The sequence below is a fragment of the Poecile atricapillus genome, chromosome 17 (genome assembly GCF_030490865.1).
Source record: "Poecile atricapillus isolate bPoeAtr1 chromosome 17, bPoeAtr1.hap1, whole genome shotgun sequence".
Classification (NCBI taxonomy): domain Eukaryota; kingdom Metazoa; phylum Chordata; class Aves; order Passeriformes; family Paridae; genus Poecile; species Poecile atricapillus.
Genome location: NC_081265.1, coordinates 84,574 through 110,750, shown reverse-complemented (window position 1 = coordinate 110,750; position 26,177 = coordinate 84,574). Strand labels below are relative to the sequence as shown.

The window sequence follows — 26,177 nt, the reverse complement described above, 5'->3', positions numbered from 1 at the left end:
CCCAGGGCGCGCCCCGCGTGGCAGGGCGGGGCGAGCAGCGACAGACCCGCCGCGCGGGAGCGCTCCCCAGTCGGCGGGACCAGACGGGCTGGGGCGGGTCTGCGTGGGCACACGGGGACAGCGAGCTGCGGTCCGGCGCGAGCACGGGCATCCTCACGCTGAGGCGCGGAACGTGACTCAGGTACTGAGGCGGAGGCGTCGTGCGTGATGTTGCGGAGTGCTTGCCTGGTGCATGCGGACAAACGCCGTGGGGAGCGCGACGTGGGGGGTCCGGAGCCGGGTGAGCCGAATCCAGAACGCCGGGCTGACTGAGGGCGCTTCTCTGCGTAGGGGTCTTCGGGCCAGCGGATGCGCCCGAGCGCCGCCCAAGCTTTGGGCAAAGCGCGGCGTAGGAGTCGCGGGTTCATCCCTTGCCCAGAGGCTGCGCTGGGCGCCGGTGGGGACGTGGACGCGACGCCGACTGTTCTCGCACCCCTTGGCACCACCCCACGAGGGTCGGCGGGGCGCCGTCCCGCCTGCTGCGTTTCTCGTCGCTCATGGGGCCACGCGGCCGCAACTCCTCGTCGGGAAACCCGCGTTGCTGTATGGGTCTCCCAACGTTCCCAGCTCCACCGGCCTGAAAGCGCTGTCCGGGCGCTGAGCGGTGCTGGCCACCGAGCACCGCTCCGCCTGCTGCGAGAGAGCGCTGCCTCCGGCTTTCCCTCTGGCAGACGGGTAACGCCTAGGCGCGTAGTGCCGCCGGCCCGAGGGCACGTACAGTGCCACTCTGGTGGTTCGTAGGACACCCGCGAGCTCGGGCTTTGTTTCCGCCATTCGTGGCCTCACACCGTTACTGGGGGTCTCCGCGAAAGCCTCGTCTGCGCGGTCCTTTCGCTAGTGCTCACCTCCTGTTGCAGTGTCGAGCCCCCGGGAGGTGAATTTCGGAGTTCTTTGTCATGGCGGTGAGCATACAGGTCCGTCAGAGCGAGCGGCGAGCAGTCTGAGGGACCGTTCCCTCATAAGGACATCATCGCAGCCCCGGGCATGAACTCCGTTACTCGGTTCAGCAAACACACCAAGAACGGTGGGGCGCCCGGGCACGGAATCGCGCGGTGTCTTCCTGGTCTGCGTGAGCATCGGCTGCGGCGGCGACCCGAGCACTCCGCGGGAGCCGTCTCGGCTGAGGGCTGCGCGGGCTACGTGCCCGCCCCGGAGCGCCGCGCGAGCGATCGTGGCCGGGGCGACGTCGCGACCGCCACCATTGTATTCCCGACCCCTCTCCCCCCCCCAGCCCCTCCCGCGCGGTGACTGCCGCAGCCCCTCTCCATCTCTTGGGAAAGAGCCTTTTTTTGATGCTGCTCGCAATCCACCTGGAGGTGTCTGCGGCTTGCCTTCTGAGCAATTATGTGGAGAGAAGAAAAAGCGCACAAAGGTGGAGTTGAATTTCAGCAATTCAGCTTCCTCACTAGGCGCTGACCGTTAGCACTAGTGGAAATGCACTCATTTTGGGCAAACCGTTCAGTTTAGGATGTAACAGAGTAAAGTCCTGTACGGTTTTGCAGAGTTTATTTCAGAGGAAGCAGTGTGTAGCCGTTTTAAAACGCAAATCAGAATCTATTAGTATAGTACACCTCTTGTGGTTCAGTCAGAAGTATAACTCAAGGTATATTATAGAAATAAAAAGTGGCATTTTAAATTGTGACTGAAGGGCCATTCACATATCTCAATGTATGACGCCCTACTATGCAGCTGCACTGTCCAATGTGATTGTGTAAAATGACACCTCTGAGCCAGACGATCTTTTCTCACTATATTCAGCTACATGTGTTCACCTAGATCGAGATACAGTGCATGTGTATGTGAGCACTTTATATATTAGGGTAGTTCCATGGTATTCTGAAAAAATAAGCACAGATGCCCAGCTGGTGACAGGACCTTAATTAGTATTTATCTAGCTCTGTCACTTTTTGGTTTTGAACTAAACAATACAAAGACACTTCTCCAGTATAAGCAATTGTCAAGCATTTCTGTTTTTCTAAAGCTTCAACACATTGTGAAGCCATCATAGCTGCAGGGCTCAAATTAATTTTCATGATACTAACTGAAGTTGGGATTCTGCAACTTATATTTTTGAAAGCATATGGAAAACTGTCAGATAATTGCAATACAACTGAAGGCATGTTTGTCACTTTTCTGTGAACATGGAAAAGGCATATGCTCTCTGGTATTAAGGTGCTTCTGTGATGGTGACAGTAAGAACTTACAGTAATGGATGTGGTGTAAAAAACCCACACACTTTTAGCAAAATAAATCCACTTCTCCAAAAGCTGGGCATTTGATACAGATACAATAACTCTGGAGGTTAACAATGCAATTGTAATAGGGCTAGTGTATTTGTTTTCCCAAATAATATAGAGAGCAGGGTTCTAACATTCTCATGATATAAAACAAAACAAGCAACTAAATTGACTTTCCCTATAGAGCACTTTACCCAGATAATATAATAGAATTTAGACTGGTTAGTGGTATCTTCTACACATATAAAATTGCAGTGTGAATTTACTGTCAGTGCGGTCTACTAATAACTTGTGATGAATGTTACTCACTGTGCAGCAGCAGTGAACAGTTAAGATGTTTAGAGGCTAAATGGATACTGGAGAATGATTAATAGTCAAGATTTGGTAAGGAACATCATTTGCAGCTAAAGACAGCACAGCACAGAATTATCCCTAGGAGTTCTGAGAGGGAGATGAGAGCATGGGGAAAACCCTTGAGAAAGTCAGAAGATCTGGAAAACTGTCTCAGTTGAAACGGAGGAGGCCAAAACAGGACACTGGCAGTCGCCGTGGGGCCTTCCAGGGAGGACAGGATAGGCATTGGTAAATATGGTAATGATTTTGTAGGGAACAGAAGTTTGCAGCAGCCTTTGGAATGAACATATAATTCAACTGGCTAATATTTAAGCAGGTAAGCCCCAGGAAATGCACTAGTGGGTTATACCATCTAAATGGCTTATCTGAGGTACCTGAGTTGTAATGAAATCTGATTTAAAGATATATTCATTTGTACTTTAGAGAATCAGGAAGGAGTTAAAGTAATGCTGAATAGGCAGATGTCAGACATGTCAATACAAAGGTGGTTGCTCTATATGTAGAGGGCTGTCCTAAGGGTCCGGAGAATTATTAAAATAAAAATATTTTTTCAGGAATTGTTTCCTGAAAATTTTCAGTAGAGTTGGTTAGTCTTAGGAATTCTAACCAAAAACCAAAAATAACATGCATATATTGTTTAGTCTGCTTAGGTTTTAATATCCTTGGACAAATACAGGAGGTTTATAACTCCTATTAACACAGTATTGAGCAGCCTATGCTTTTCAAAGTATTCATACCCCCAACACCTTATGAAGAGAGAATAATTAGTTTGTTCCACAGATAAAAAAAAACGGAGGGAGGATGTCTACATTGCTCAGCTTAGACCATCTTCCTTATTTTGTAGTTACACATTTCTCAAGAGGGTGGGACTCCAGACTGAAGTCTAGGCTGAAATTGGTTCCCTGCTTGGAAGATTATGTTCTATTTTTGACAACCATCTTTTATTTGTATCATAGAAATTCAAGGTTGTGTAGATTCCAGCCACAGTTAGAAAAATTAATTATTCTTGAGAATTCTTGAAATTAATTCTTCTTGAGAACAGGAAGTTCTCAAGCTATATAGGTCAGTGTACATGCACATAAATGCCCTGACCATGAAGTACAGCTATGTTGCCAATAAGAGTATTGGCTAAACACAACTAATAGATTCTTGCCATTTCTAGCTGCTCCTTTTTATAATACAAATATTCTTCTTTTATATACATCATCACAGAGACCACACCATTACACCATCCACAATGCTACCTAATATTTCCTCCTAACTGAGTCTATATTAGTTTCCATGACAACAAGAAGATAATATCAGGATGATGACTCCTTAGATGCTACCTTTGTTTTACACATTACCAAAGCAAGAACACATTCATGGTAGAAGTAATCTGGAAGAAATACTATCATGTCTGCTGTGGAGACATGAAACTGAGCCACAGCCAGTTAAATGTAATCCTTTGCCTCTAAATAGGGCTGAACTAGCAAAAGCAGAAAGCAAAGCAAGCTGTTGCAATAGTTAGGCAGCAGCTTCCTGTCTTAGCAGGTTTTGATAGCATCCCAGCACTGTAGCCAAATCCTAAAATTTTGCCTGTGCAGATCAACCACAAGCCTGCCTTTTCTCGTTTGTACATAATAATGCGGGAACCTCCACATTATTATTTCTTAAGGAGGTGAATACAGTCTTAGCTAAGTAAGGCACACCACAGCAGGATGAAGGGCATCCTTCCTGTGTTTATGGAGACAAGGTTCATTTACTTCTGGTTCATGGTCTTTTGATTTTGATGTGTTAACATGAATAACCAATGGACAAAACCAGATGTGTAACACTGATTGTGGAATCATAGAGCGGTTTGGGTTGGAAGAAATATTAATCTTGTTTCAACCCGCCGTTGTGGGCAGGAACACCTTCCATTAGGCCAGGTTGCTCCAAACCCTGTCCAAGCTGGCCTGGAACTCTTCCAGGGATGGGACAGCCACTGCTTCTCTGAGCAACCTTTGCCAGGGCCTCATCACCCTCACACTAAAGAATTTCTTCCTAATACCTAATATAAACCTACTGGAAGTTTGAAGCCATTCCGCCATGTTCTATCACTACATGCCCTTGTAATAATAAGTCCCTCTCCAGCGTTCTTGTAGCCACTTCAGGCACTGAAAAGGTACAGTAAGGTTTCCCCAGAGCATCCTCTTCTGCAGGCTGAACAACCCAAATTCTCTCAGCCTTTCCCTTTAAGAGCTATTTTTGATGTATGCGTGTGCAAATGTGAACCACTCTTAAAAATATGGCACTTGAAGATCTGGTGTGCCAGTTTATGGTGATTTTTAGCCAAATGTGGTAGTAGACATGATGTAAAGAAGGGTAAATGGATATGACTGTGCGTTTCCTTGTAGGCCTATTTTAATGAAATGCTGGAAAGGAGGCCAGGTTCCCTCACATCAGCAAGTCTAGCTCTTTCATCACAGCAAAACGTAAAACCTTTTTAGAGACTGTTACTCATGGCAAAGATGGTGAGTTCCGTAAGGCAGGTGCAAGAGAATGTGTCTCTCACAGGCTGACTTTGATTTGCTTAACATGGAAGAGCTCAAGAAAGGCCAGGAAGAAGGTTTCCCCTCTCCTGTGGGAGCACCGGGCTCCGGCAACCGCGGTTGCGAGCGCTGGGCGGGGGTGCGGCCCCGGCCCCGGCTCCGCCCGCGCCGCGCGCGCAACTCGCGGGCAGCGCCCGCCCCCCGCGCGAGTCACGTCCCGCACGTCTCAGTGCGGCGGCCGCCCGCGCGCGCCCTGCTGGGGCACCGCCGCGCGGGGTCACGCGGGGCCGCGGGCGGCAGTGGCTCGTGCAGCCCCGCCCAGAGGGTCGGAGAGCGGGTGAGGGAACCGGGTCTTCCTCCGAGGCGAGCCCGCGCCGGGCTTGGTGTGCCGGGTGCCGAGTTGACTTCTGTCTGTCCCCCCGAAAACCTCGGACAGTTCTCTTCTGGAAGGAACAAGCGTGCTGCCAAGTAGTTCTTAACGGTGTTTCTACTCAAAGCCACTCGCCGCTTCATATGGCGTGGATGTACTTTGCCGTCGGGGTTCAGCACTGTAGGTTTGCAGAGGCTGCCCTTACAACAACCTGGCCGTAGACTCAATGAACTCTCCTAGCCTGTGTGCAGAGATGAATGCCTTAAGGCACTGAATGTCCCCATCCAGCACAGTATAAGCAGTCTGGAGAGACTGCCAGTTGCTATTTTTCAACAAAGCATGCTCATATATTATTATTAACTTTGTGTTGCTATTAGATGGGTAATAGAAATGAACAAAAACTCCCCAACCCTTCTCACAACATTTTAAACCTTCACTCCAAATGAAATATTCTGACAACTTGGTAGTGTGAGTAATAATGCTTCCTACCCCCTGCAGTGCTTCAATTTTACATCTTATTCCTATTCTTTGTACATTTGAGCTGAGATCCTTCCGTCAGCATTTCGCTTGTTGTCACTAATATTACAGAGTTGCCACTGTCACAGGGATTAACTTTTGTGCACCTGCTCTGTGCTGTCCAGTTATTGCCTTAAAAAAACAAATCCTTATTTGAAGAAGGTTTTATACCTTGTGTCACACAAAAGCTACTGGGAAAAAGAGTTTCAAAGGGTGGACAGATGGAAGTGTTGGGAGTCTTGGCAGAGATACATCTTAAGATTGTCATTTAGCAACTCAAAGCCTGCTGCAGGAATTGCTGAGTCTACCAAGCTGTACATTTTTACATACTCTCACAGCAATCAGCAAATGAGCCATCTGTAGCCAGACACCTTGATGAGTACTTTTGTGGAGGTATTCTGTTTCCCTTCTTGTTAAAGTATTTTATGTTCTAGTTGTTTGGACTTAGGAGAAATTGTTTTCTGTTTATATTTGATTTCCAGAAAACAAGAGGTAAAGCTGAAAGAGTGAGGCTTACGGTCCGTCATGCAGGCCAGGGCATTAGAACAACCACAGTCATGGCCAGATTTGTTTCTGTATCATTTATATAAAGTTGTTTCTTACAAGAAGTGGCAGTGCTGGTCTAAGTATCATATTAAGTACATCCACACTGGCCCATTAACAATCACGCATTTGATGCTCAGCTGTCTAGACAAGTCTGCATGAGATTGCTGTGTCATATATAGCCTGGCTCTGAAACTGAGCTTTTAAGAATTGCACTGCTCCCAACTTAGAACAATCGCTGTGCAGGCCTGTAACTGCTGAAAGCAGAAGCATTCTTTACTTGTGTGCAACTGTGCTTGCTCTCCTCTTCTAGATACCACTGAAGAGAAACACTGATACAATCAACTGCACTTTAAAGTGCAGGTTTGTACACGTTAAAATTTAATGTTTAAGGATCCTTGCTTGTAGGTCACTTTAACATTTCAAGTTGTGTAGAACACAGATCCTACAAAAAAACTAGATGTGATGCAGTAACTCCTCACATACAGGGACACTTTATGTGCCTTTTCAGTGTCTTATTAACCCCATGTGTCTCTTTTAAAACCTGTCAGCATTACTGCCTAGAATGTAACATTATCATGAGCAAAGGTTTTAATTTTTAGATGCAAAGATGCTTATGGCTGCATACAGAAAATGTGAAAAATATGATTAATTCGATACTACTTTTTCTTACTGATAATGTAATAACAACAATGGAAAGTATTTGCTTCAGGCAAATTACAGTTGTATGGAGCATTGCTGCAGTTACTAAGTCCCAGCATCCACAAAATTGGCTCATGGAGATTTTCACTGCAGTTTACGAACTTACTTGATGTGTGAAAAATGTTATTTCATCATCATCTCAAAGGGATCTATCTTTTCAAGATAACAGTGTATCAGCACTGTACTGCTGTCCTCAGTGGGCAATAAAAAAATCTGTGTGATTAGTCCACCATTTCACAGAACACTTGTGATGTACCAGGTCTCTTAAGTGAATAGGCCAGGAGCTTCATGTAACAAGGTGTTATATAAAACATCCTGCAAACTTCAATGCAGTAATTATTACATATCTGTGAAAGTCAGATATACCCCTGAAGTGCTGTTATGGCTTCAGTTTTTTTTATGAAACAGTGATTTGGATGAAATCTAGTTCTGACTTTGAGAGCTGTGAGGGGCCATTCATTTAAAACTCAGCTGTGTGCATCTCATTTTCATGTATTTTTGCAAGCTTTTTAAGAACTAAACCCAAATGAGGAATAGTTAAAATTGCACTGCATCTTCAAGACTTTTATTTTAAGTTTAATGTTAGTGCAATTTTATAGATACTAATTGCTTTTTGTTTCTTAGGGAACACACAAGCTTCTTCATCATGGGAGCTGTAGTAGCTGATGATGGTCCATCAGGTGTTAAAGCCCCCGATGGAGGCTGGGGCTGGGCTGTCCTTTTTGGCTGTTTTATCATCACAGGATTCTCCTATGCCTTTCCCAAGGCAGTTAGCGTCTTCTTTAAAGAACTTATCCGGGAATTTGGCATTGGATATAGTGACACTGCATGGATTTCCTCCATTCTGTTGGCCATGCTTTATGGAACAGGTGAGTAGTTACCTGGTTTTGAAACAGTATTTTGTCATACAATTAAATTTGTAAATCTTACTGCCATTTACAGTGTGTATCATGACTTGTGTGCAAGTAAGGCAAAAAGAATTACTATTAATCACATAAATGAAAAGATTATTTAAGCCCATCCATCTTGGATATAAAATTACGTCTCTGTAACTCAGAAGTCGCTAAAGATGATGAAAAAGAAAAATCACAAGGCACTCTGAAGACAACAAAGATTGAAGTATTTGACTACAGAGGAAAGGACGTTTTTCCTGATTGGCTTGACTGTATGGACAAAGTCCAAAATGAGTCAGAATTATTGCAGTTGGAAAAACCTTAGACCTTTAAGATCATTGATTCTAACCATGAACTTTACACTTTGAAGTCCACCAAAGAAATGCAAAGTGTCATAAAATAAGTTGCAAAAGTTGGTTTATCTCAGCAACTGTAATCTGCTTTTCCTGCCTAGGTCCACTTTGTAGTGTATGTGTCAATCGCTTTGGTTGTCGCCCTGTCATGCTAGTGGGTGGCCTTTTTGCCTCAATGGGGATGGTGATAGCTTCCTTCTGCACAAGCATCGTTCAGATCTATCTAACTGCAGGTGTGATTACTGGTAAGTACTATGAATTGCTGAAAATGAGTTAAGTTAGTTCTTAGCTTTGAAGTTTTGTATAAGTGAAAAATACCTGAAGCATCAGGATCACCCAGCCTTTTATAAAGATGTCAGATAAATGTGGGATTAAGAGGTAATTTATTTTTGTTAGGAATGTTTAATAACTCAAAGTGTAATCATAAAGGAAAAGAATACTATGTGTTACCTTAGGATTCTTTTGTCCATTTAGAATAAAATTAGTTTCTCTTAAGTCATGATTCAGAAAAACAGTAATTAGAGTATCTTTAACAGTGATATTGTAGGCCAGTATTAATTTTTATGCACCCTCTGCTACAGGTTTGGGTTTGGCACTAAACTTTCAGCCTTCGCTCATCATGTTAAACCGTTATTTTGACAAACGCCGGCCCTTAGCCAATGGACTATCTGCTGCTGGGAGTCCAGTGTTTCTTTGTGCTCTCTCACCGTTGGGGCAGATACTACAACATGAGTATGGTTGGAGAGGAGGATTCCTTATCCTGGGTGGGATGCTGCTCAACTGCTGTGTATGCGGTGCACTAATGAGACCTTTGGAGCCACCCAAAAAGGCTGAAGCTACCAAAGAGCCAGCTGAGAAGAAAGTGAAGAAAAAACTTCTGGATTTCAGTGTGTTTAAAGATGGTGGTTTTGTAATCTATACGCTAGCAGCATCTATCATGGTGCTTGGTCTCTTCGTTCCCCCAGTGTTTGTTGTGAGTTATGCCAAGGATTTAGGGTATCAAGACACCAAAGCAGCTTTTCTTCTGACTATTCTGGGATTCATTGATATCTTTGCTCGCCCAATCTGTGGAATAGTAGCTGGTCTTAAATGGGTTAGACCACGCTGTGTCTACCTCTTCAGTTTTGCTATGATTTTTAATGGCTTTACTGATCTCATGGGTTCTATGTCCGTTGATTATGGTGGACTGGTGGTCTTTTGCATTTTCTTTGGCATTTCTTATGGAATGGTAGGTGCTCTTCAGTTTGAAGTTCTCATGGCCATCGTTGGCACTCAGAAGTTTTCCAGTGCTATTGGTTTAGTGCTCCTGGCAGAAGCTGTGGCTGTTCTGATTGGTCCACCATCAGCAGGCAAGTGTGCCATTTAGTTCAGAATTTAAATTTGTGTGCATTGCATTCATTTTCACAAAATATAAGGGAGCTGAGAATTAGATGCGAGTCACTTGAGAAATGCAGCTTGTGCTGCACATGTTTCAAAGGCTTTATGTAGTTACACTCTGAAATAGTCCAAGAAGGGATGGAATGAACTTTTTATTTCTTGGATCTGTTTCAGGACTGGTTAAATTGCCAGCTGGAGGTGCTGCTATTTCTGCTCTGAAAGCCTGCACTCAACTTCTTATTGGTAGATAGCTGACTGGGATTCAGAATATGAAACCTGTCAATTTTCTTTGGGAAATACTAGGATACATTCTCTAGATACATGGTAGATTTGGGGGAGGAAAGAAAACATCTGAAGGAAGAAAAAAAATCTTACAAGGACTATAAAATAGGACTGATTTAAGGAAGGTACAGTGCCTCTGTTGCAGGTCTTGCAACCCAAGAATAAGGGACCTGACAAAATAGTAAAATTCATTAATTTGAAGTCAAAATACAAATTAATGACTAATCAAAGCACATATATGTTACAGACCCTGAACTGAAACACACTCCCAAAACCCACCAGATCACTGCCATAAAATGTTTACTCTTTATACCAGACACTAAAACCATCAAGTATCTTTATTTTGACAGAAGCCCCTTCATGGGTAAACCAGTACTATGCACTACTTCCTCTGATCTTCAGGTCTGAAGAGGCACTTCCTTCATATCCTCCCACCTGTTCTTTCACATCCATCAAGTCCTGTGAAAATTTACCTTTACCAGTGTCAGAATCAGTCAGTTACTCTAGACTGACTATTGAGTAAGATTTGCATTTTAAGCAGTGCACTGCCCATGTAGAAAGATAACTGAGATTGGGAGCAAGAGGATAATGATGATCAGATCATGATACACATGATACAGATCCCATCCATGGATGCACACATTTTTATCTGAAGTATGTGTGATCTCTTGCATCCAAAGGCAAGGCTGGTTTTATTTCAGATGAACTGCACGCCTCTGTGTGTGCAGCAGAGTATGTGTTTTGGGATGTCGTGTAATGTCAATGACTGTTAAACTGAACTGAAATAATCGAGAAATATTTTGTTATAACTTGTTTAAATCCTATTTCAATAAACTCGGTTAGGGAGTCATGGTGATTCTGGACAGGAGAGTCAAAATGTTCTAAAAGAGTAGAAAAATATTCACTGCAAGATAATCACTTTTGTTAATTACCTGGAATGTTGTCTTTTTCAGGAAAACTCCTGGATGCAACAGGGAGGTACATGTTTGTTTTCATTATTGCTGGAATTGAAGTTACCACCTCAGCCCTTGTATTGGCCTTGGGAAATTTCTTCTGCATTAAGAAAAAACTAGAAGAACCACATGCAAAAGAAGAAGCATCAGAAAGAGAGGAATTAAACAAATCCGAAAACAAAACTCCTGAAGATGCCAAGGTGGACTCTATTGAAGTGGAGCAGTTTCTGAAAGATGAGCCTGAAAAAAATGGCGAAGTTGTAACCAACCCAGAAACATGTGTGTGAGCATGACAAGCAACTGAAAAGTATTTAGAAAATAAAGATTTTCAACACTATTTATTTTAGAAACAGAAATAGTTTAGGGCTGGGCAATCTGCTTTAGTAACTGGGAGCTAGTCGGCTTACCAGGTCTCTTTGGAAGCTGATCATCTAGACATTATCTTACTGGAAAATTAGCTTTATCACTAAAAGGTGGAACATTGTGATTATACATTTTATGTAAACTAAAAAGCTTTTATGAACACAAGTAGGCTCTTGCTATGCACCAGAAACTGCTCACTTGGAAGATACAGGAAAAGCGTATTTTAAGAAAAGTGGAATTATACGTATGTTTTGAGACAATATTGATGAAATTGCTGTGTTGTGTGACTAAATATAATTTCCCTATGTTCTCTGTGAAGGGAAAAGTTTGAGATGGATAAAAATCTCAGGAACTTAAAGGTCTTCATTAGATTTTTGAATTTACCTTTTTAGATTTTTTAGATTAATTGGCTCAGCCCAAATTTAATTTTGATAATATCTGTAACTTTGATTTATGTAAATACACTTCTGCCGAAACCTGTAATCTTTTCAATTATCATCTGGAAATCCTGTTTTTAGAAAGGCACATTACAGATAGTGTCCTTAGCAGATCACACAAGTGGTATTCCAGGGTAGCACTAAAAGAAAATGAGAAGAATGGATCCTGACTAACCTTAAGCAAACAAAATTAGCTCACAATTCCATACACTGTTTCAGTAAAATTTCCCTAGAGCGTTGTAGAGTATTACAAGTAACATGGAGAAGATGATTATTAGGTTTAGTAGAATATTCTGAGAAAGTGTCTATTTTGCATATAAATGAAATGGTGCAGGTTTCCAGATGACCTATAGAGCGGGTAGACTTAGGGAAGAGACTGAACTACTTTGAAACATGCTAGTCATCGATAGAATGCAATGTTAGCATCATGGGAAGGTTTTAACGTATTTGGTTTTGAGGTTTTTTTCTTCCCCATTTAACCCTACCCTTTGGCTTAATCTATGGAAGTTCAAAGTGCCATTCTTGCTGTTTGAGGAAACATGATAGAACTGTTCATTATTTTTATGATGGCATGGTACTGAATAGAAAAGGAAGGCAAAAGGAAAGCATTCTAATTTTTTTTTCCACTCAAAACCACTCACAAAATGTGATTTTTTAAATATAAAATCATGCTACTGCATCCCACCTCTGAAATCTGGGGTGCTGTCTAGGCTTTGTGACTGCAGTAACAATCTTCCAAACAGAGTAACTAGCATTCTGTTTTCTTTGTAGTAGCAAAGGAATATTAGCTTTTAAATGCTGAAATTGTTCTGCTTAATAACTGAAAACTAAAAGACCCTAATCCCTTAAAACTCAGTGTACCCTTTAAATTTTTAAACAGAAGCAAAATGAACTATCTCAGATACCAGCTTCCATTTCGGAAGTTTCTTCAAAATACTTTTGCATTTTTACGACAACCTTGCACAGAAATCGGAAAGTTAGAATCTGAACTTTCAAAATAAATGGATGCCGCACAGAATAAATTGTTTTTATATCCTATGTAGTGCATTATTTTAAAGTCTTTTATTAATTTATTGGTAGCAATTGTAGTGAATGACATTTCTCAGCTGTAACAGCTTACTTACTGAACTTAGCTCCAGTTTGCTAAAGACTAAACTGGTACTTGAAACACAACACCGATAGCTCCAGAAGGCAAGAGAAAAATGGAATCCACATACATTCTTGAAGGCTGCTTCAGATGATAAATGAAGGCCTGATGCAACTTTCAGACTGGAGTTCCCTGTTGTTTCAAAAAGCAAAAACTAGAAACCTTGCCAAAGGTGGATTCATATTCTCAGCCATTTTTGTCTTGCTGTGTGCTTTCATCACTGGATTTCTTTGCTAGATAATGCTATGCTGTTATCACAGAACTAAATAGTTATTCCTTCGACCTCATTGTTTTGGCACAATTTTAAGTTTCTGTACATTCTGAAAATTGTCTGGACTGCTTTATACGTGACAGAATGTAATTTGTGCTTATTGAACTGACTTTCCAGACTATGTTTCATTTTCCATACATAATACTTTTACGGTTAAGCTTTAAGTTGGAAACAAGAAATTTTATGTTGTAATTTTATGTGATTTGAGACAGAAGAGGAAGTTAGGAAGACAAGGAGGCATGTTTCTCTCAACAAGAAACCATAAATAATCTCAGAAGTAAAACTAGTGTTCACAGAAAGGCCTCATTTACCTATACAAGTTATTTTCTTCAACTCGAAGATCAATCACTGACTGGGACCGCCAATGCTCTTGTGCTGTTCTCAGCATAGACCTACCAATGGCTTGCAGTATTTACGACAGCAGGAGATGCTTACTGAATGGGAGTGGTCAAATCACAGGACTCCTTTATTGAGTGAGGAAAAAAAGGGTTAGAACTGAATTCACTAAGCAGTTTAAAAAGCCATATAAGCAGTGTAAAATCTTTTATCGTTTTAATTAATTACAAGAAGCATCAATACAAAGGTGAGAAACTCCTAATGCAGCTCTCTTAGCAACATCAAAAGTGGCAGGCTTGAGATGACTTCAGAATTCTAAAGCCAGTTAAGCTCCTTGCTCCCATTCTGTCCCATTCAAGGGTAACACCCAAACGTGTGCTAGCCCTCCAGTCCTCTTTCTGTTCAGCTGCCTTTATCTTCTTGGAAAGAGATTTGTTTTACTGATGGGAACAAACCTCCATGCCAGATCCCTAGGCTAGACACCTTCTGGCCACTATACTAGATTGCGCTGAAGCATGTACCCAACTGCTCCTCTTGACATGGCCACAAAGACCTTTACATTGATCTCCTGTTTTATAGACGTCTCTCCTTCCTCCCCAGTGTGTTAAAAAACCAAAACCAACCCAACTAAACCCCACAGGCGGCTAGTCCTTAGGTTCCCAGTATTGGCCAGCCAGGCTCCTTTTTAATTAAACTCTGTTTATTGTAAATATTTAAATAGATTGATAAATATTTTAAAAAATATGTATTTTGTATATTTAAAAGCAAGGAATTGATTTTAAATTCCTGCAGGTATTCTGGTAGTGCATTTCTTTAATCTCAATACCCCTGAGATGCCCTTAAGAGCAGTCTGCGAGATGTGCTCATCCATATATTTTGAGGATGTATATGGTTGACGGTGTAAAGCACTGCTAAAGAGACACTGATTGCTCAGGGTCACAGGCAGAACAGTCTCATACAACATCCACCCAGATGAACCTTTGTTCAACCTTCACCTGATTAAAATTTTTTGATTTGAAAGAAGGGAAAAGGAAGGGAATGTAGTAATTATGCAACTGAATTGCCAAGCATCAAAAGATATTAGTTTACTCCTGCATCATACACTACTGAAACAAATGTAATTTCTTTAGACACACAGTTCGTGAGTGTATCTAAGAGGTCTGGAAAGTAAACAATCAAAAAACAAAAAGACAGTTTTCAAAGATTATTTCTATCAAAGTAGTGAATGGTCTTTCACTCTGCAAGCTAGCAAAATTTTTAAAGCATTTTGGATCTTCATACATATTGTGTACTATAGGATTTATGGTTAAAATATTGTATGATTGATGATGTAATGGATCTTAGGAAAATAAGGGCCTGATACAAAGAGATGAAATGTGTATAAATGCCAGTAAAACACAGAGAATATATATAAGAAAGTATACATGTGTTTGCACATACCTATTTACACATGTGTATAACATGCCAAATACCCACAGATTAGAGAGTTTACCCATTTATTAGACAATGTGCAGAGTTAAAATTACTTTCTTCCTCCTATACAAAGATCAGCCTGCCTTTTTGAAAATTCTAAGTTAAATATTTTGTAGCCACTTGAAGCCTAGAAGACCTCAGCAGAATTAGAAGTCTTAAAGTGATGCAGCTATCTGTTTCAAGCAAAGCCAGCTCCCTGAAGTTAAGAATTGAAATGGTATGAAGGTATGGTGTAAAGGACTGGGGAGATCTCGTGCTAATATTAAATTCCATCCACACAAATGTATATTGGACAATGTAGAATCCTTCTTTAAACACAAATTAGAACATTCCTGTAATCAAGCAATCAAACTACAAAATGAAAAAGCAAAATTCACATATGCACCTTTGGTACATCCCAAAGGAAATGTTTAGTTTGGTAGACAACCATAAACAGAAGAATTTCAGAATGCAAACTCCTACATGTTACAGTGGTAAGTATTGACTTGTGTGTGTGTGCATCTGTGTCTCTTTGCCACACTTGTTTTTAGGATTATGGGAATGCACTTCAATTGTGTGCAAGATGACATTTTGTTTCTTGTTAATGCACTTTAATGTAATGTGTATATTAATACTTAGATATTTTTTTTATGCTTTTCTAGTAAACTGTTGCAAATGTAGTGAATAAATACCCGGTTGTCAAAAACTGTGGGTTTGAGAAGATAAGCAGTAAAAATTAACACCTCGATATGGACACTGGGCTCCATCTGCACATGCCTATTAAACATCTACACAGGCACAAGAGTGTTTATAGAAAAGAGCTGACATTTAGCTGACAGGCAGCCAAAATTTATTGTGGGTAAGGGGACTGCTTTTGCCATGACTCACAGTTTGGCCATTTCCAAAATGGGTATTTGCTTCTGCTCTAAATGATCTTGAAGTCTACTTGAAAGCATCATCTAATTTAATATAACGGCGATTAATTTTGTGCTCCGCTGTGTAAAAAGTATTAATGCTCTCCCCTGAACAGTGCTCCAGGTTTTGTTTGCAGGTAAAGTTTTATGAACTGTCATGACTTATAAAGCCCAAAATAATCTGAATACCAACATGTCAGCAAGCTGTCTTTACTGTCAAGTGATGCTCTTTAGGACTTGAAATCTCCTAAGAAAACACAGTGTAGGAATATGTTCATGTTGTGGATTTCTGTCTCCTATGGTACCTCAGCTAGGACTGGCTCCTCAAAGTATAATCTCAAGGCTACATCCAAGTGAAGCAAAATTACAAGCTCTTCAATGTAGCAAGATCTATCTTTTGCAATCTGAAGACTGATACCTACTTGTGCTTAATTCCAAGTATCTTTTAGCAAGAAATCTTTCAGCAATCTCTAGAGCTCACCTTCAAAAGCTTCTCCATATATCTACACTGGAAAGGTCATAGGTCTAGTTTACATAAACCCCCATGTTTGAATAAATACATTATTACCTTTTTTATGCTAGTTTAATTAAATTGGCAAGACTTAAGGTGTAATCAAATGCTGTGCCACGTCAACGGCCCAATTAAGCTATATGCTGCTACAGGAATTAATGCACTGGGTGGACTAAAGTGACAGAAGTTTTTAGCATTTAGTCAGCCCACGCTTGTGACAGAAAACCAGAGTTTACCTCTGCCTCTGGCTCTTCCTGAGTCTGAAAGAAAGAAGTAGGACCATTCACTGTAGGGGAAAACGGGCTCAACCTGAGTCGCACAGCTGTTCCCTGCTGCTGGACCTGTTGAAGGAAGTACTCTACTTGTGGAAGAGTAAACAACCTTGACAACAGCAGAGGCACTGTCTGAGAACCAACAGCTTTGGAATGGATTGTTTTAGCAGCTTTCTCAATGCTTCTGAGATAGAGCTCATCTTCGTGCCAGTAGGAAAAAGGTCTGTCTACTAAAGGGCATTAAAATGCTTATGCTCTTAAAAGCATTTTGCTAGTGACACAGTCTGCAGTATCAGCAGTTCTGTATTCGTCTGAGAATGGACGGCAAATTAGAGATGGAGTATAAAGGTACTTACCTCTAGTTATACACGGTTAGTTCCTTGACTGATCTCTGTATTTGCTTCGTCACGTCAGCAACATTTCAGCTGGCAGCCTTCCTCACTACTCCCAGATGAATACTTCAGAGCATTAAGAAAGGATAGCTCTTGCTCTTCTGACTTTTCATTTACTACTCCTTCAACAGTTTAAAACCTTTCACAATAGAACTCTGAACTCAATTAAGAAGTATATCCAGATTTTAGTATTCAAAACTCTTAAACAGCAAAAGACTTTGAGTCTTGCTGAAAAATGTGCTTTGAGATTAACTGCTGATATGTCAGACAAAACACATTTTTTTGGCTGTAAGAGCAGAAGAACATTTGCTGTTTGGGGTCTTCTAAGAAAAAGATCTATGCATGATCTCAAATTATCCTGGTTTACCCTTTCCTTAAGGATTAAGGGAAATACCAGAAGCTGTGGCCTGCCTTTCTGCCTGTAATGCTTGCAGGTCTGAACCAAGTTGAGGACTATAACCAAGCAAAATTTTTTTTTGTTATGCTCAGGACTGTGCATTTTCTTCCTAGTGCATAATGTACCAAATGAATTCTTGTTTTGCTCCACATCCACCCCAAGCATCCTCGATTGGTCACAGCAAAGACACTGTAGACTAGGGCTTAATAATTTAGGATGATCTGCACCATTTGTCCCTTTTTCCACTTTTCCACATTCTTCTTTGTCCATGAGGCATACACATAAATATATATACACACACCTATACACACACCCACCCACACACACACACCCACACCCACCCCTCAGACCTAGATCTTTAGCATTTTGGATCAAGAATTGTCCAAAATAACATTTTTATGTGTATTTTTGTAGGTTCTGTATGTACAGTTCTCTCATCTTCTACTACCCCTCTGCCTGCAGCATGCAATGGTTTTGACAGAAGAACCGAACCATACTAGTCCTAATAATATTAAGCAAGAAAAAAACCCACCCAGTGTCTAAGAAGTTGTAAAGTGTTAATACTGTGCAAATATCTGCTGAAAAAGTCACTATGGTTTTGCTGTGAAACACATTCTTACTGAAGACCAGGCCTCTGAGCACTCTCCTCATACAAAAGTATTGAACAATGCACATAGCCTATACAATTCAGGTTCATACAGTCACTTAAATCTAGACATATACATGTAAAATCAGTAATTGTCACTTGAATGAATCAGAGGGAAATGTACTGTTCTTAATAACAAAGTACCGTGTTTCACAGTAAACCCTTTTTATTATTAACCTATAATCCGGTGAATTTTAGAAGCTACTGCAGGATTAAGTTCATGATGGATTACACTGTCTCACGATCTCAAAGCTTCAACTTTGATTTCTGACCAGATGGCTCAGCACTATTAAAAAACCAGCACTGTTTACTTTTACTTGGTATTTTGTACACATGAAGTGCAGCTTTTGTAAAGCAAAAGTTAAAGAACAAAATAAATGTATTTTCATTTAACTATTTTAAAGGAGAAACTAAACATTCTTGAAATCAACACGTATGCTGCTCTAGCTATATTCAAGGGTCTGGGACATGAGGAAACAAAGACAAACAGTTGTGCTTATGGTTTTTTTTTTCACACTGGAAATGATGAGTTCATCAACATACCTTCCTCCAAGGGAATATTTTCATGAAGTTAACATGGAACATATGGACTCAAATGCTTTCTCTTAATATCTCTCTCTTAAAGGATCCTCCTTAAATCTCTCAGAGGATTTATTTTCACTTTTTTTTAAGTACCTGTACCACAAAAAACTCAAAGACTCTGTAAGCATTCAAGATCATGTAAAACAGCAGCACAGGTGGTATTTTCCATATAAAAGCATTTACACAGTTCAAAATGAAAACCATGAGAAGAAATTAAAATATCCTTCCAACTTTTAAAGGCCTGCTAATAAGAAAACACAGGGGGTTCCTGAAAGTGTGTCTACCATCAGATTATAATAGACTTTTGAGAATCACATAGCAAAAGCCAGAGTTTTGTTATACAGGGCACGGTGAGTAGAGCTCACTATTTTTCTTCCTTTTATCCTAGCTCCCATAACTGATCCAATCTCAATTCCCTTACTATACTTCCTGATCAATACCATTCATTACTTGCTAAGCAAACACATTTGTACAAAATGAAAAACTTCTGGAAAAAAAAAGAAGTATCCAAACAAAACCATTTACCTTTAAACTGACAAAAAGACATGCTTTCTGTGAGCAAAGCAACTACCATTTTCTTTTTCTTCCTGTATATCCCAGGATTATAACTACCAAAATCTTTCACTGAAAGTTTTGGTACCAAGACAGTATCCTCAAATGTTTTCAACTGACAATATTCTTTGTAGGTACAGAAACCCCTTGAAAAAAGAAAAAAAGATGAAAAAAAAGAAGAAAGAAAAAAGAAAAAAGTTGCATCAGGTAAAGGGTAAGGTATTCATTGCAAGTCAGTAAGTTACACCGAAGAAGAACAGAAGTTATTATGAATGTATTTACACAACTGTTAAAGTACACAAATACATTGGTAGTACAAATGAAGTGCTTTGAGATACTGGTTTATACACAGGTTTATATAGACAGTCTAACTATTTTCTGCATGATGAAATATAACTATTATGAGGACAAAAACTGCCCGCAAGTGAGTACAATTCTAGAAGTCTGCAGTCAACTTTTAAGTATAGTACAGCAATCTAACGATCTAGATACATAGGAAATAAAAAGGCTGCTTTTGAAGTCCCTCAAACATTACACTATTAACCACAGATATTTACAAGGAAAGCACAGTGAAGTGTAAAACTGCTCAAATGGCACATGCCCAAAATACCAAAGTTTATAGTAACTGAGGAAATAATTCTCTTATGCAAACTTATCAATCGATCGAGTTCTCAAGCTTTTCCACTGTACTCTATTCAAACACACACTTCCCCAGACTGACTGAGAATACACACAAGCAAATAGCTAATGTTATGAAAACATCCAAAGAAGAATGGTAATACTTAGTACGTGGACTTTTGAGAGGGGCAAAAAAGAACCAAAAAATAAAAACTACTCTCCATAAAAATCTGAAGACCAATATACCTTTAAAACTTATCTCCAGGCAGGAAGAATTTCTCAAAATACCCAACTGTTCAAACAAAATCTCCGTACACACTTTAATTTCCAGCATAGAACTTCCCATAATTTCAGTCATAATAGTTCTGGTACTGTTCCAAGTACTGTAAGGACAGAACACATACTTTTATGAGACCATTTACAGTAACAGACATTATGAGGAATTTCCCAGATTCTATAACCAACACCTGCAACAATCTAAGCATGTTGAGTCATTCATGCCTAGATAATGACTCTGGGCATACTCAGGTTGAATATACGTAAGAATTAAATACAATATGCATCTGAATTGTAAAAATTCACAGGATTTTATGGCAAGAATAGGTTACTATGTATGTTTGGGTTTTTTTTGTTTTGTTTGTTTTTTGTTTAAGAATTCCTTTTTTGAGTCTTGGCATGTAACAGAAGGCCTAAATCAATATATTTATTTATTTATAAACATGTGGATACTGACGGAAACATGCAAATTCACTGAAGACTCAGCAGCAATGTCTGTTTTGCACTTGTAATAGCCTCCAAGCTAACCAACATCAGAAAAGAGGAAACAAAATTTTCCCAGTAAAAACAGTGTTTCAAAGTATCCATTCACCCAAACTAAACAGAGAGACAGAACAAGCTTTCTAATTCTAAATCTCTCAAATGCCAGTCTTTCACTTTGTCCTTCATATTCTTTACAAAAAAGAAATCCATCATTACAATCTCTACCGTACTTAAGACTCTCCTGCAGGGTATTTAGTTCTCCTCTTCTATGAATCACAATGGAGTATTAAAAATTCCTTTGTGTTACACAGAAAGTTAAATGTCCAGTGCGAATGAAGATAGCAAACAGTAAAATAAACTTCTAACAATTTTAAAAATTTCATGAGAAAACCGACTCAGAATGGGACTATATAGGAAAGTAAACAATTTTTAAATAACACCAGATGGTTTTGATTCATTTACATGTTCCCTGGCAGGCTAATCTTTTAAACAAGAAATTTCAAGCCATTGTTTTTAGTTCAGGTTTGTTTATATTCTACATTTTTTAAATCAGACAAAAGCAAGAGTTCTTTACAGAGAAGTAAGCCAATAATTTTAGCAAAATGATACAAAAAACTTTCTTAAACCAAGTAAAAGATTTATAGTTACAGTAGAATAATAAAAAGGGAGTAAAGTCTGCCGCCTGTGGAGGAAAAACTGAAATGGCCATCCAGTAACAGGCGGTGAACTCTGTAAACCATCTTTCTTTTCCAGCCCTGTTACCACAGGGTTCTCTTAAGGTCACTGGGTTTCTGGCAAAAGCGTCCTGTTATGGCAGCTGCTGGAGTCTCTGCATGTTCCTCCAAGCGCCTTTTAGGTCACATGGAGAACTCCAATTTCCGCTCTAATTTAGGGTATTTTTGCTAGTAAAGCCATTGGTAACAAGGGAGATCAGCCATGCATTATCTGCCCTCCATGGCAAAATAATTTTCATCGGTGCACAGCAGACTGGAGAACACCGGTAGTAACCCGAGCAGGAATCTACCAAAGCCAAAAAACAAGACAACATCAGCACATATCCTTCTAGTTGAAATACAAGTGTTTTGCAATGTATGTTTAAACTATTAATTGCCAAAATTTAAGTGTGTGAATTTAAAATCCAATGAGCAATACAATGCTTCACACCCACCTGCAGCTACAGAAAGTTCCCTATTATTTTCCTCTTTTATTAAAAGTTAGCATTGAAAATTCACCTTTCCAGCCAGAGGGAATGTTTTGAAGAAAATCAGACAGAGCATAAACATGTGCAGCAGAAAGAACCAACCAGATGAAAACACTATGAATGCACAGTAATAGACTCAATGGATAATTAATTAAAAAAAAAAAATACCAAGAAGGTAAAAAATAAATTCATTATTTTAAATAGCTTTTCACTTTCAATGGGATATTATGTTAAAAGATGCTTCTTGTATTTCTATAGCTTGATCTACTAAAGTAAGGTATTATTTCAGTATCACTTTCACCATGAAAGTGAAAAACAACCATACATCTCTGCAACTTAAGAAGCGAGAAACATCTAAGCAGCTGGACCAGTATTTCTTTCAGTTGTGAACAGCTACAAATACTAAGGCACACAGTACAGGCTGACCAATGCAGGCGCATCCCAGACCAGAATCCGCGTGTCTCCTGCACACAGGGTTTTTGATGCAAAGCTTTAGGTTTGCTTTTTTGCAATTTTTTAATTATGTCTTTATTTATTTATTTATTTATTTTTTTACTAAGATCTGATAACTGGTCTTTAAAGAGTTAAGCTGCCATTTACAGTTGGATCTTTTTAATGTTATCAACTGTTCACGAAGCAGCTTGTACAGAGTCAGCCAAGCACACAAAGCAGAAGAAGAAAACACAAGAGAAACAGCAGGATTCTTCACCAGCTAGAGATACAGGATTAATGCAAGCTTAGGCTTTATAGAGAAAGTGAGACAGCAGACAAGAATTATACAACAGAATTTATTAAGGAACAGAAAAATCTCACAGCTATTTTTTTTAATAAGTAGCAAATCAAAGAAGCTCTTTAAATACTTAAGAAAAGCATCCCTCAGCCATTAAGGTTCAGATTCCAACTGAAAGCGGTTATTTCTCATATGACAGCTGTTATTGCCAAAAGCAGAACAGACTGAAAAGCCAAAAGCTGCATACAGAAAGGTAGAAACTTCTACAGCACTGAACAGTGTAAAAGACTTCATAATACCCAAATTCAAGTCTGTGTACCTCTGAGATACTCATGGTCAACTATGCTTGTTAGTATGTGACCTTTTTTTAAATATAGATCTGAACAGATCTGATTATTTTTAAAATGAGAATTCATAAGGCATGGAGAAGAATATGAAACAGTGAAAAATGGACACAGCTGTAGTAGAACATTCCATTCACGACAAGACAAGACAGGGCCTCACTTGAGCAATACTGTCAACTGAGTCTTCATACAAGTATTTTGCTTTTATGATTCTGGAGCAGATCTAGTTCTAATGGATGACATACCGCTGCATCAGCATCCTTGGAATGGAAAGACGTGATTCTCACATAGCTAAAATTTAGACTCGATTATTTTACTTCACTGTTGATACTCAAACAATTTTAGGGACCTTTTAAGTCACTATTATTGTCAATTCTGCTTAAGAGTCCAAGTGGAATAGCAGCAATAACTCAGCTTTTGGAAAGACATTTACTTTTAAGTTAGAGAAAAATCAATGCTTCATCAAGCATCTGACCAGAAGGCACAGATACAACTAGGAGATCACATGAATAGAAGGAGCGAAGTCAGATGTTTCCACAGAGTTTTTCCCCACCCCATACAAAGTTTTGGTGTCTAATGAGAAGCACTCACCCAGTGCTGCCTTCCAACGAAAGGAGACGAGCAGCTACTTGCCATGGTGTTCGAAAGGAATGCTATTCTGAGGTAGGGGAAAAGACAGCAATTTGTAACAGTTCCACTGCCCCAATATATATAAAGATGTCTTAACAAAAATCCAACCTGAACTTGCAGTAGCAACTTTATCTTTTGAGAAGCTCTGATTTCAGACTTCCATAAGGCATTTCCATCATATTAAGAGACACGTAAAAGAAACAAATCATTACTCCTCAAAGGAAGCTGACAGGCTCAGAAGAACAACGCAGAGTATGATGCCTATTAAGATGGATACGTGGAGAAAGATTCGCAGATGCAGAAATGGAAAATGCAGAAGCACTGGAAGTGTGGCACAACACTTAAGTTATTCAATGCCAGTGTTGGCTACAGTCTTCTAAAAACTTCTGTCAAAGAGATGTAATCAAGCATTTCTTTGTGCAGCATTTCAATCTTTCCTTCCAACTCCAGAGAGAATACCTCTGTATTACCAATAGGAATTTGCCACAGCTTTGACCGTAAGGTACTGAACATGTTACGTTCAAGAAAAAAATATTAAACAAATTACTGTGTAACCATGAGCAGTCAGACTGAACTTCTGTTGAAGGAAATGAAGACTACTCACCCGTAACTAGACTCTTGGGATGATCACTGCTTTGAGGACGCAGTCTGTGCATGTGGACCGACAGAATCAATACAAGGTAGTTTTCACTAGAACGCTCATTACCTTACTTACTACCTCCTTTACTACGCCTCTTAATGTTTAAAAAAAACTATGTGTAAAGGAGACTTAGGGAGCAATTCACTTAGAGAGTTGAAGAGCAGAAGGATCTTTTAACAGCTCCTATGATTTTCTGTCCAACACAGATCACACTCCTTCACTGCACACAGACCTCTAATTTAGGGTTGGTTTAGACTTCAACACACCACTTAGAAATGAACTGAGTATTGATGCAAAGGCAGAGAGAAGAGATGATCTACTTATTTTAGAAGTTGTTTCAGTAGGTAACCACCTTCACTTAGATCTCTATTTTGCCTTTCTTTACTTATGAGTGTTTTTAATTTTAAGCAATAGTTTCTTCACATGTTTTCTCTTTAAACATTAATTCCTGTTAAAATCATTGTGTCTCAAACACTACACCAACTCACTCAGGACGTTCTCTTAGCTTTCAGATAAACTAAAAGAAGTAGATTTGAAACTCTTACGCTGTACAATCTATTCTCCCAGTCCATCCCACTAATGATGCAAAATAACATCTCCACTTCTGTTCATTACTGTATCATACATAGATTCAAGGAGGAAATTGTGCTCTTTCATTACAAAACTTCACTAACCTCTCCAACAGTACACCTGCCTCCTCAGTCATTACTTACCACAGATACAGTTCCCCCATACCAGAAAAAGGCCTCCACTCCTTCATCCTAACCAGATTTTGGAGTACTGCAGGAACACACATTTGAATAGACTGCACTCAACCTCTCAGCTCCCACTGATGTTTATCTGTGAACCCACAACTTGCAGGCTTTTTTGCTGTTATATCCACTTCATATAATCCAGAAAAGTACTGAATGACATGCGCCATAGAATTCACATAATTTCATTAGAAACATTTAAATTTCACAGACACGGCAGTTGTTACTCCAATAAATGCTTGTTTCTTAGTGCTGGAAACTGCGTGTCTTTTTAATGATAATGACTTAGGCACTATGTGGACACTATCTCGGATGTGGAGAACAAATGACACCTATTTTGCTATGCTTACCAATTACCATTTTTCTACAAGCATTACATTTCTCTGAGAACGCCTGGTTTTCATAAGAGAACTTTGGTTGCTAGTACTTGCATTCACAGCCTTAGTTTTTCACTTTCAGTCTGACCTCATCAGAATTCAGTTTGCAAAAGATAAACACGTGGAGTAGTCATCTTTAAGAACCGTGCTTAGAGGCAAGTAGCTTTCCTTGTTTGAGTAACCCCTGTGCATTTCACTGTCCAGAATTTTACAAGCAGCAACCTTTACTCTAGATGAATAGAGGTGGAGATTACCACCCAGATGCACCACTGGCTTACCAAACCACTGCATAAAGTAAATGAAATAAAAACCCAAACTTATCAAGTTATAAACAAGAACTCTAACAAATGTAGTAGTTAACAGACGTGCATGGCAAATGCTAAAACTTGCTTTCTACCAGAAGCATGGCTTAAGAACTTCCTGAGAAAGGATCTGTGGTAATACATTTACTTAAGACTTACTAAGGAAACTAGCACACTTGGAATGGACATGGACAAATAGTTGCTATTCTTTATGGTTCTCTTAGTAAGAAGTGACACGGATTACTCTATTCTTACATCTCTCCAACCAAAATTCTCTTTAATGACTTCACCGCGTAACTCGAACACTTTAGGTTTTCCTAAGAACAAGGTATAAAGATAATTGGAAACTCATGGCTGTAACTGTTAACCTGGCTAACATCTAAGGATAAATTTTGATTATGGAAGAGCTACTTTAGTATT

At 39.7% G+C, this 26,177-nt stretch overlaps 2 protein-coding genes across 6 annotated transcripts in view; one reads left to right on the top strand and one right to left on the bottom strand.

Annotated features, from left to right (window-relative positions):
• LOC131585950 (casein kinase I) overlaps positions 1–26,177 on the bottom strand; it is a 66,188-nt gene that overhangs the window by 25,150 nt on the left and 14,861 nt on the right. The window contains exons 9-10 of one of the 4 annotated variants that reach the window (XM_058852629.1): positions 23,648–23,714; positions 21,720–21,801 (exon numbers count right to left, since the gene is read on the bottom strand). The exons of 1 other annotated variant lie outside the window; for it this stretch is intronic. In XM_058852629.1, the coding sequence (XP_058708612.1) occupies positions 23,682–23,714 (33 nt within the window). In that variant the 3' untranslated portion in view covers positions 21,720–21,801; positions 23,648–23,681. Of the gene's footprint in view, positions 1–19,701; positions 21,802–23,647; positions 23,715–26,177 lie in introns of those variants that run through there. 2 more of the 4 variants (XM_058852631.1, XM_058852633.1) reach the window with 2 other exon arrangements.
• Positions 70–16,452, top strand: SLC16A3 (solute carrier family 16 member 3). Of its 2 annotated transcripts, XR_009279063.1 has the most exons (6): positions 70–181; positions 7,899–8,143; positions 8,622–8,765; positions 9,102–9,869; positions 11,133–14,729; positions 14,764–16,452. XR_009279063.1 is itself a non-coding variant. In XM_058852628.1 (5 exons), the coding sequence occupies exons 2-5, from the start codon at positions 7,921–7,923 to the stop codon at positions 11,417–11,419; spliced, it is 1,422 nt and encodes a 473-aa protein (XP_058708611.1). In that variant the 5' UTR covers positions 70–181; positions 7,899–7,920; the 3' UTR covers positions 11,420–16,452. The 2 variants fall into 2 exon arrangements, 1 of the variants encoding a protein (XP_058708611.1); XM_058852628.1 differs by having other exon boundaries at positions 11,133–16,452.